Source organism: Oryx dammah, unplaced genomic scaffold (genome assembly GCF_014754425.2).
Source record: "Oryx dammah isolate SB20612 unplaced genomic scaffold, SCBI_Odam_1.1 HiC_scaffold_2, whole genome shotgun sequence".
In the NCBI taxonomy this organism is placed as follows: domain Eukaryota; kingdom Metazoa; phylum Chordata; class Mammalia; order Artiodactyla; family Bovidae; genus Oryx; species Oryx dammah.
This window is the reverse complement of record NW_024070186.1, coordinates 57,268,253-57,280,585: the sequence shown is the minus strand read 5'-3', so window position 1 is coordinate 57,280,585 and position 12,333 is coordinate 57,268,253. Positions and strand designations below refer to the sequence as shown.

At 39.2% G+C, this 12,333-nt stretch overlaps 1 protein-coding gene across 1 annotated transcript in view; it reads left to right on the top strand.

The window, feature by feature from the left end:
• WDR49 (WD repeat domain 49) overlaps nucleotides 1-12,333 on the top strand; it is a 167,223-nt gene that overhangs the window by 54,389 nt on the left and 100,501 nt on the right. The window contains exon 7 of the mRNA XM_040248294.1: nucleotides 2,471-2,619. Coding sequence (XP_040104228.1) covers nucleotides 2,471-2,619 — 149 coding nt within the window. The remainder of the gene's footprint in view (nucleotides 1-2,470; nucleotides 2,620-12,333) is intronic.

Here is a 12,333-nt window from a genome sequence, read left to right as displayed (position 1 = left end):
ATGCATATTTGCATGCATGGGGCCTCTTCACCTTGTTGCTTTTATTGCCGGAGAGACCAGCTCAAGCAGCTCACATTTTATTACCTGAGAATGTCTGATAATGATGCATTAAGATGTGCAGCATATATGAGCTACATTGGGGTGAAAATATGAGAAAGTGCTCCAATGCTTTAATGAGCCTTTTTCTCAGAATTGGTGGGGAATGTAAAATGACATAGAGAAAGAAGACTATTTGTGCAGTATCTGCCTTCTGCCATCTTCTTAGTGTAAACAAATGCTCAACCCAAACAATGGAGAAAGAAATAGCAACCCCCTCCAGTATTCTTGCCTGGCGAATCCCATGGGCAGAGGAGCCTGGCAGGCCACACAGTCCATGGGGTTGCAAAAGGTTGGACATGGCTGAGTGACTATCACTCACTCACTCTACCCAAATACACCATTTTCCTTGTTCATGTGTACACACACACACACACACTCACTAGAGAAATGTAAAATGTAGAACATTTTCTAATCACCTTTCAGAATGTAACTTCTGATGAGTTTTGAAAAATTTCAAACTTGTCCTTTAGCATACTAAGGGAATTTTTTTTAAGTAAATTTTTATTGGAGTACATTTGCTTTACAATATTGTGTTAGTTTCTGCTGTATAGCAAAATGAATTATCTATAACATATAGATATCTCCCCTCTTCTTTGGATTTCCTTCCCATTTAGGTCACCATAGAGCACTGAGTCGAGTTCCCTCTGCTATGCAGTGGGTTCTCGTTAGTTATCTATCTTACACAAAGTAGTGTGTATATGTCATTCCCAACCTCCCAGTTCATTCCACACTCCACTTCCCTACTTGCTGTCCATACATTTGTTCTCTACATCTGTGTCTCTATTCGTACTTTGCAAATGGGTTCACCTGTACCATTTTTCTGGAGTCCACATATGTGTTAATATATCCAATATATATTTTTCTTTTTGACTTACTCTACTCTGTATGATGGCCTCTAGGTCCATCCACATCTCTGCAAATGGCATAATTTCATTCCTTTTATGGCTGAGAAATATTCCACTGTATATATGTGCCACATTTTTATCCACTCCTCTGTTGAAGGACATTTAGAGGAGAGTTCTTTTTTTCTGTGTAAATTTTAGCTGAGGAAATAAGCAATAAAGATTTTCAGGTCTTGTCTATTTAAATAAATTTTAGACATTTTGAAAGCTGAATAATTTGATTTATATGATATTAGTTCAAATATGAAAAGTGAGGTGTTATTTTTAAAATTGATAGGGTAGTTACAGAGAATGAATTCACATGGCCTACAGAATGGGTCTTATTGACCCTCTTTCAAAAGCTGTCATTCATATAAAGAGTATTGATATCAGCTAAGGGGCTGAATCTCTAAAATTCCCAACAATCATAGCTGCCATTCATGATATAAGAGACTGACTTTGAATTCAGGGATATGCGAACAGCAAACTTTCAAGGAGGATTGTAGATTTATTAGAGAAAGCTGGAGGAGTTAGTGAATTGGGCTTAAAAGGACTCAAATAACCATTGCATTGATTCGTTATTATTTCAGCTCGTTCGTACTGATCTCTAACATGTACCTGGCCCAGTGCTGGAATTACATGTTACTGTATGCAGTAATACTCAGGGTGAAACTCATCACTTATTAATTTCATACTATGGAGTAAAGACTTGAAACCAAAGTACATTCAGTTCCTCTTATTTCTGTAACCCTGGGCTATTAATTCAAATGGGGGTCTGACATTTATGGCGACTCCATAAATGTGAATAGATTCAGCTCTGCAGTTGGCCCTAAACATGGGAACAGCAGAGAGGGCTCCGCTGAATTTCCTCAGAACTGAAGAAGCACAGGCACCGTGCTCCCAGTTTCTGATGCACTCCCTGAATATAATTAATTTGTATTTTTTTTTAAAGCCTTATTCTCTCAATAGAGCAGGTCAAACATATATTTCTGCTGCTCATTTGCTTACAAATTCTGGATTATTTACATGACAGTGAAAAATAATAGATTTCCTTATACTTTTTCATTAATTTGGAAACTTTAAATATTTAGTTCTCTCTTACTCCTGGGATAACTTTAGTGTGACCTGCATTCCTAGGCTGTGCAGGCTGGAGAGGGAAACACTGGAACCGGGAGGAAGAATTTTCTGTCCTCCTGCTTGGGCTGCTGGTGCCTTTTAAAGAAACTGTTGTCCTTTTACCCCGTGCAGACCCATCTCCCCTACCCCTTCCATTTCAACTACTTCCAGTGATAGAACTCATGCCCTATTAGCCTGGACTGTTGCACAATGATAGAATTTTCCTTCCTTCAAAACAAAGGTGCATTAGTGCTGAGAAGGCTTTTATCAGCCTATGGTGATTTAGTATGTGATATATCTCATTTCAAAAAGAAAGTGTTGTGGGGTATTCCTATTACTAAAAACATTTTTTTTTTCTTTCTAATTCTGATTAGCAACTGCTGGCATTGACAACAAAGTTTGCCTTTGGAACCCCTATGTTGTCTCTAAGCCGGTTGGTGTACTTTGGGGTCACTCAGCCAGTGTGATAGCTGTCCAGTTCTTTGCTGCAAGAAAACAACTTTTCAGCTTCTCCAGAGATAAAGTAAGTAACAGTGTACATTCAGTTTATTTAGTTCTGCCTCCCCAGTTCCTGCCCAAATCTCTCTTTGGTTTGAAATTCCTCTTAGAGATGGTATAGATTTTTAAAATATAGTGACTTACTACTATGGTTTGGAAATCTATATTTTTTAAAAAGATATTGATGATAATTTAGGATAGTCCTGGGCAACTGGATGAGTTATTTCATTAAAAAATTCCTCAAACCATGTGAAGTGAAGTCGCTCAGTCATGTCCGAATCTTTGCGACCCCATAGACTGTAGCCTACCAGGCTCCTCCCTCCATGGGATTCTCCAGGCAAGAGTACTGGAGTGGGTTGCCATTTCCTTCTCGAGGGGATCTTCCCAACCCAGGGATCGAACCCGGGTCTCCCACATTCCAGGCAGACGCTTTAACCTCTGAGCCACCAGCCTTCAAACCATGTGCTCATAAATTAAATCTTTATTATTGAGCTTTCAATGGGTTGTTCTGAATCACATGGAGGGAGGAGTCTGGTAGGCTACAGTCCATGGGGTCGCAAAGAGTCGGACACGACTGAGTGACTCCGCTTTTCTTTCAATGGGTTGTTTTGAAAGTTTCCAAAGTATTCATTAACCCCCCCCCCAAAAAAAAAAAAACAGAAATGGGAATGATAAATGTTACTTTGATAAGATATGGATGAATAGAATCACAGATGTAGGGAATGGACTTGTGGACACAGTGGGGGTCGGAGGGGATGGGACGAGTTGAGAGTGGCATTGATGTACATGCACTGCCACGTGTGAAATAGATAGCTAGGTGGTGCTCGTGGTAAAGAACCCACCTGCCAATGCAGGTGGATGTAAGAGATGTGGGTCCAGTCCCAGGGTCAGGAAGATCCCATTGAGGAGGGTACTGCAACCCATTCCAGTATTCTTGCCTGGAGAATCCCATAGAGAGAGGACCCTGGCAGGCTGCAGTCTATAGGGTCGCACAGAGTCGGACTCGACTGAAGTGACTTAGCATGCGTGCAGTGGGAAGCTGGTGTAAAACACATCTGTCCTCTGTGATGACCTAGAGGGGTAGGATGGAAGGGTGGGAGGGAGACTCAAGAGGGAAAGAACATGTGTATATTTACATATATATATATATATATATATATAGCTGATTCACGTTGTTGTACAGCAGAAACTAACACAACACTGCAAAGCAATTGCATTCAAATTAAAAAATATGGAATAGACACAATGAACCAGTGTTGCTTTGCTATTGAAGAGTCTCAGAAAGTTAAAACTCAAAGTTAATCTGCAGGATATTACATTAAGAAATTTCAGTTAAATATGTCTGTCCATTCTATTTAATGATATTGATACATATTCTACATAGGGGTGGAAAAAATATTGCACCAGAATCAGATAGTCTGTGTTATATCCTGACCATATTATTTACTACTCATATCTCCCAGGTAAATTTATTTCTAATAATTTGTCATTTGTTCCCCTATAAAGCTTCTGTTTTACATAATGCCTGACATCGATCCAGTAAATGTGATAGATTTCAAGAAGCCCGATTGTGAGGAGAACACGGATAGGCTATAGGCTTACTGGGGACAGCCTTTAAGAGTTTCTCAGTGACTCGGACTTTTAATTTTATTCTGAAGTGACACATGTATATGTGAAAATTAAATAGGATAAAATAGAAATTCACCTAAACTCCTTAGCCTCACCTTATGCATAAGGGGAAACAATGGAAACAGTGAAAGATTTTATTTTGAGGGCTCCAAAATCACTGCAGATGGTGACAGCCACCATGAAATTAAATGATGCTTGCTCCTTGGAAGAAAATATATTACCAATCTAGACAGCATATTAAAAAGCAGAGACATTACTTTGACAACAAATGTCTGTCTAGTCAAAGCTATGGTTTTTCCAGTAGTCATGTATGGATGTAAGAGTTGAACTATAAAGAAAACTGAGTGCCGAAGAATTGATATTTTTGAACTGTGGCGTAAGAGAAGACACTTGAAAGTCCCTTGGTACCGGGGTCCAGCCCCAGTGGATCCAGGGTGATTCGAAGGCGGGGGGACGGCGTCAGCGTCTTTGAAAAAATACATATTTAATTACAGATATATAGAGAGATTAGAAACAGATAGTGTAGTAGGAGAATTAGTGGAGAAAAGAGGCTGAATTCAGCCAGAGAAATGGGAGCATGAAAGAAGCGACATGGTGGAATCAGTCTTTCCGGAAACTGATCCGATTTCTTTATTTTGGGGTTTGCTTATATACCTTTTGTTACACATAGGGATGAATACCCAGTCACACGGGGGTCTTAGGGATATTACATCATTTTCTGGTCATGAGTGAGACCTGCTGACATTCTATGATCCTTTCTTTCTGATAATCAAAAACCTTATTTCCTCCAAGGGTGTTTTTTTTTAAACCAGGCACCATCCTCCAGATAAAGTTGCATTCCTATAGGGTGAGGGTGTAGTGAGTTACAATCAAGAAAGGCATTTATTTAACTCAAGGTTAACAGGATTAATCTTAAAGGTTAATACTTATTTCTCCTATATGCTTAAAGGTTAATGCTTATTTCTCCTATATGTTAGTTATATTCACTATAAGGGCAGGGAATATGGAGATTTAGCAGCAAACATCAGCCCAACAAATGAAAATCCTTTTACCAATGTTCTCCTTAAGATCTATTTAGTCACATTTTTACATAACAAAGACACAGTGATTTATAACAAAGCACAGTGATCTATTACAAAAGAGAAAATCCATTAACTCAAAAAGTCTAGTATTGCTAACATCAAAAACTACTATATTTCCTTTTCTATATTCCAAATACATTGATTAATATGTTCCCAGGTGCCTAAGGATATGGAGGCCTGGAGGCAATCATTGACTTAATGATAAGAAAAAGCCCTATGCTAATTAAGACTCTCAAAATACTCCAAAACTCTCTGTGCTGTTTAGTGGCAGGAGTATGGATAATCCTGTCACACAAGCTAGTCTATCAGCAGAGAGGTTTGACCTGAGACATCCTTGTCCCACCCAGAGCAGGGAATTAGCAGCAATTATTGACACAACAAATGAAAAACCCTTCACCAATATAATTCCTAACCAACCCACTATACTAATAATTTCTAACTCCCCCAAAGAAGTTGCCTTTAGTAAGTCTAAAACATCTCGTGCCTCTCAGATTGGGAGGCTGTAAACAATCACATGTGGCCAGACGAACCTATACAGGTGGGCTAGATAACCTTCAGAGGAGTCCATAAGCTGAAACACTCTTGTCACACCCAGGAATTTTTATTGCCTTGGAGCTGCACGTTTACTCCTTCTCCAAGAGAAACGGTTATGGGGGAGAGCATAAAACAGACTCTGGTTTTGGGGTAGATGCTCGGGAACAGGGGGTTTCCTGAGGCTTGATCACGCCTTTGGGTATGCCAAGCCTCCTTCCTCATGACCTTTGCCATGGGCAGAGTTCCTCATGCTGGCCCCCAACACCTTGGACTGCAAGGAGATCCAACCAGTCCATCATAAAGGAAATCAGTCTTAAACATTCATTGGAAGGGCTGATGCTGAAGCTGAAGCTCCAATATTTTGGACACCTGATGCTGACTCACTTGAAAAGACCCTGATGCTGGCAAAGATTGAAGTCAGGAGGAGAAGGGGACTAGAGAGGATGACATGGTTGGGTGGCATCACCGACTCAATGGACTTGAGTTTGAGCAAGATCTGGGAGTTAATGATGGACAGGGAGGCCTGGCGTGCTGCAGCCCATGGGGTCACAAAGAGTCGGACATGACTGAGCCACTGAACTGAACTGAAACATAAGTCCTGCCAAACTTGCTTGTTTTAGTATACTATGTATCAGACTGTAAATCTCCTTCACCACTGAACTACCAATTCCAGTTGATTCTACCATCAAATATTTTCATCAGCTTCACCTCTCTCTCAGAAGCCACAGCTCTAATCCAAAATCTCATCTTCTTTTGAATTATTTCATCCAAACCATGGCAAAGTTTTCCTAGCATGTTTCCTTCTTGCAAACTGGTCTCATTTCATTCTGGCCTCCATCCTGCTAATTAAGTGGTTTGTAAGAAAAATTCTTCAACATCTTCTCTTACCCTCATTCTAAATATCAGCACTAAAATTCTTAAGCTTTTCTATAAAACTTGTTCTCAGACCAGGCCCAGCTCACTTCCTGCTTTTCTCTTCTGTTCATTTGATGTTGCAGCCTATCACACTTTGTTCCCACCATGCAGCCTCATGGTTCTGCTGCCTGCCTGTTCTCTGTCTTCAGTTCCCTCTCTTCCATGCTCGACTGGCAAAAGCCTATTTATCCTTGAAGTTTCAGACTTTTTTGGAGTCTTTCATGCAGACCTAGCTGTTTGTTTCTGTGCACTCCCATCACGCCTGAGTCCCTTCTTAGAGCATGTGTTCTGTTGTACTGAAGTTGTTAGTTTCTTGTCTTAAGCTGGGTTGTATCTTTTCAGCTTGTGTATTGGTATCAGTCATAGTGCTTTGCACCTCGCAGCAGTGTTTGTTCAGTGGTTATTTGTTGACAGTTTAAAGTGAAGACATATTACTGTGAATATCAAGTAACAAAGAAACTGAGAATGAAAACTTTTCTGATGCCTTAGACTTATTTAGTTGTTCTGTTTCCTAAGATCTTTTAGCTCTAACTTCCATTATTGAATTTCACACAATCTGACAAGTATACTTGAAGACTGTATATGTATATTGTATCTTTCACCAGATTTTGAGTGCTTAAAGGCAAAGATTATTTGTTGAATTTATTTCTTTGAAATTTTTTTATTGATGTGTATTGTTTATTTAGTTGCTAAGTCGTGTCTGACTCTGTGACTCTGTGACCCTGTGTACTATAGCCTGCCAGTCTCCACTGTCCATGGGATTTCCCAGGCAAGAATACTGGAGTGGGTTGCCCATTTTCTTCTCCAGGGCATCTTCCTGACCAGGGATCGAATCTGTGTCTCCTGCATTTGCAGGCGGGAGTCACGAGGGAAGCCCACCATACACATAGTAGGTCCTTAATAAATCTTGGTTAAGTAAGCAAATCTTTATCAGAGCTAAGTGTGAAGGAAATAACATATTTTATTATTACAGAACTCCCTGAAAAGTGGTATACCTTTAGAAGCAAGTGGAAAAAAATGTTCTTAGAATTAATTGCATATAGCTATCATTAATGTTAAAACTGCCTGGTCTCTTTCAAGGCAATTTTATCATCCTATTTTTGCTTTGACTTTTAAATCATTACCTTGTAATAAAGCCTGTCATGCTGTCTTTCACATTAGTCTAAATCCATTTCACTTTGATAAATGCATAATAATCTTAGTCTGTATGTCTTCACAACAAACAACAGGTTTTCAGCTACCAGGTTAATCTTTGGCTTTATCGTCATAAAATTCTGGATATTTTATAGGACTAGGTTAATTTAGGGAATGGGGAAAATGAAAGAAAGCATTCTTTTTTCAAAAAGCCTTTGATTGAACCATATTTTGGCCTATGAATTGCTAATTAGAGGATTTTCAAATCAAAGCAATTTAGATCTAAATAACTTCCTCCAATAATGACCTGAGACTTCAATTCTTTTTTGGAAAACTGCTCTACTGTGCTTTCCAGTGATGATTAAACAATAAATTTTTCTGTAGAATTTAATATTATACTAAGCAATAGTCCAATTGCATTTTGTTTCTGAGTCCTAAATTGTCTCATAAAATGGTAATCACTGATTGATGGCACGGCCCTGCTGGGAACCAATAACTTGGTCATTTAGCGGAGGAATCACCGTGAGAAGTAAAAGGATTTTCAAAGCCTCTGGGAAATACCTTTGCTGGGGGTTGACATTCCAACCAGGAAATCTGATTAGGCTTTTCTACTGCTCCTAACTCCTCTCTTAGGCTGCTCATCCTGATTTGGCCACCAGAATCAGATCAGTTTGTAACTTAATCTTTTGTCTGAGGTTCTGATTTTTTCCAGAGTGTGGTTTCTATGCTGTGGCCCCAAGGTTGGGAAGGAAAATACAAAGGCTCTGTGCTGGTGACTAGCTCTTACCTGTCTGTCTTCCTTTCTCTCCTGTATACCCTTTCTCCTCAAATTTCCTCAAAGCCAGTTTCATTTTGTTTAAATTGTACAAGTAAACAGATTAATGATCTTTTGCAGAAATTGCAAACGAGGAAGCAAGTTGGAAAAAAGTAAATATTCCTTTTCTTCATCCTCTTAAAATCAATTCCTCTTCCAAGAAATAGCTATTATTAACACTTGATCTGTAGATCAAGTAGATCTGTAGATCATTTTTATCGTATACTTACGTATTGTCGTATTGATATATTGCATTATAATATGTGGTGGTGTCATAATTTGTTATTTATGTACCATCTTATGTGTGTATACAAATTCAAAGTACTATTTATTATTACTTTTATATAAATGGCATCACGGGATATATATTTTTCTGCCACTTCCTTTTCCCTAAACAATATCTTCTGCAGATCTTTCATTATGAGTGTACATATACCTGATTTTTTTACCTGCTGCATAATAATTCATAGTATGGATGGTCTACCTTAATTATTCAATCACATGTTGATTATAAGAGATATTGTGTCTATGACACCTACACACACATGCATATACACATCTTTAAGACCACGTAAGTTGATTTCTTTGTGATATGTTCCTAGAGATGAATTTCTAGAAATGATGCTATTGGGCCAACATGGATTCAATTCTTAAAGAATGGCTTAGATCCAGAATTATTGTGCCAATTGGTATATTCATCAGAGACGTGTAAAGGTGTTTGTTTCCCTGCACTCTTGGTAATGATGTTTGTGTGTGTTGTGTGTTCAGTCATGTCAGACTCTTTGAGACTCCATGGACTGTAGCCCTCCAGGCTCCTTTTTCCATGGAATTTTTCAGGCAAGAACACCGGAGTGGATAGCCATTTCCTACTCCAAGGGATCCTCCTGAGCCAGGAATCAAACCCTCACCTCTTGTGTCTCTGGCATCGGCAAGTGGATTCTTTACCACTCTGCCACATAAGAAGACCCTTTGGTAACGACAGATACCATTAGTGTGCTCATTCTTTTGTGAATCTAATGGACAAAAAATTAGAATGAATTTCTTCAATTATTTACTGACCATTTCTATTTCTATTTTTTTATGGTGCATTATCTGATCATGTCCTTTTTTTTTCATGATTTAAAAAAATTTATTTATTTTTAATTGGAGGATAATTGCTTTAAAATGTTGGATTGATTTCTGTCTTACATCAACATGAATCAGCCATAGGTATACATATGTCCCCTCTCTCTTGAACCCTACCACTTCCCACCCTCTCCCACCCCTTTAGGTTTTCATTGAATACCAACTTGAGCTTCGTGTGTCACATAACAAATTCCCACTGGCTGTCTGTTTTACGCATGGTAACGTATGTATTTCAGTGCTGGGCTCTTAATTCATCCTATCCTCTCCTTCTCCCACTGTGCCCACAAGTCTGTTCTCTATGTCTGTGTCTCTTTTGCTGTCCTTTAAATTCTTTATCTTATTAACTGAACTCAGGACTATACCATCAGCAGTTGTAGTTTGAGAAATAAATTGATTATCCCTTATTATATATGATGCAAGTATTTTGCCTCTTTCAAGCATACTGCTTTTAAGCTTGTTCATGTGAGTTTAAAAAATTATTGTGTTTATTTATGTATTGGCTGAGCTGGATCTTCATTGCTACTTGCAGGCTTTCTCCGTTTGCAGTGTGGGGGCCTCTTATGCAGTGGCTTCTCTTGTTACAGAGCACAGGCTCCAGAGCATGCAGGCTTCACTAGTCGTGGCACATGGGCTCGGTAACTGTGGTGTAAGAGCTTAGCTGTTCCTCCACATGTGGGATCTTCCCAGGCCAGGGACTGAACCAGTGTCCCCTGCATTGCAAGGCGGATTCTTAACCACAGGATCACCAGGGAAGACCTGTTTATATGATTTTTATCATTCAAAAGTTTTAAGTGTTTGCAAAACTGAGTGTAAGAAATGATTTCCTTTATGGCTCTGGATTTTGTATCTAGCTTAAGAATGTGTTCCACACTTCATATTTGTAGAGGTGTTCACCTTTGGTTTCAGCTAATACTTTTTTTATTGTTGATTTTTCTGCATTTAATTTTGCAGTTTATTTTTGTGTAAAATTTTTTGTTCTACAAATGGGTATCCAAGAGGTTTTTGAATAATTGTTTTGAATAATTTGTTCCCTGGTAGCTCAGATGGTAAAGAGTCTGCCTGCAGCATGGGAGACCCAGGCTCGATCCTTGGGTCTGGAAAATCTCCTGGAGAAGGACATGACAACCAATTCCAGTATTCTTGCCTGGAAAAGCCCATGGATGGAGGAGCCTGGCAGGCTACAGTCCATGGGGTTGAAAAGAGTCCCATACGACTGTGACTTCACTTTCACTCACTGGTTTCAAATTCCACTGTTATTATTTGAATTTCCGTGTATATACGAATTTGTTCCTGGAGGCTTTATTCTTTCCATTAGTCTGTCTTTTCTTGCATGCATATACCACTGTTTTAACCAGCATAGTTTTCTGTATGCTCTGATACCTGGCAGAGAAATTCCTACTTCTGTTTTTCTATTTTAATTTTAACAACCTTCTGGCATTCCAATCCCAAAGAAAGGCAATGCCAAAGAATGCTCAAACTACCGCACAATTGCACTCATCTTACACACTAGTAATGTAATGCTCAAAATTCTCCAAGCCAGGCTTCGACAATACATGAACCATGAACTTCCAGATGTTCAAGCTGGTTTTAGAAAAGGCAGAGGAACCAGAGATCAAATTGCCAACATCCGCTGGATCATGGAAAAAGCAAGAGAGTTCCAGAAAAACATCTGTTTCTGCTTTATTAACTATGCCAAAGCCTTTGACTGTGTGGATCACAATAAACTGTGGAAAATTCTGAGAGAGATGGGAATACCAGACCTGCCTCTTAAGAAACCTGTATGCAGGTCAGGAAGCAGCAATTAGAACTAGACATGGAACAACAGACTGGTTCCAAATAGGAAAAGGAGTGTGTCAAGGCTGTATATTGTCACCCTGCTTATTTAACTTATATACAGAGTACATCGTGGGAAACGCTGGACTGGAAGAAGCACAAGCTGGAATCAAGATTGCTGGGAGAAAGATCAATAACCTCAGATATGCAGATGACACCATCCTTATGGCCGAAAGTGAAGAAGAACTAAAGAGCCTCTTGATGAAAGTGAAAGAGGAGAGTGAAAAGATTGGCTTAAAGCTCAACATTCAGAAAACTAAGATCATGGCATCTGATCCCATCATTTCATGGGAAATAGATGGGGAAACAGTGGAAACAGTGGCTGATTTTATGTTTTGGAGCTCCAAAATCACTGCAGATGGTGATTGCAGCCATGAAATTAAAAGATGCTTACTCTTTGGAAGGAAAGTTATGACCAACCTAGATAGCATATTAAAAAGCAGAGACATTACTTTGTCAACAAAGGTCTGTCTAGTCAAGGCTATGGTTTTTCCAATGGTCATGTATGGATGTGAGAGTTGGACTATAAAGAAAGCTAAGTGCCAAAAAATTGACACTTTTAAACTCTGGTGTTGGAGAAGACTCTTGAGAGTTCCTTGGACTGCAAGGAGATCCAACCAGTCCATCCTAAAGGATCAGTCCTGGTTGTTCATTGGAAGGACTGATGTTGAAG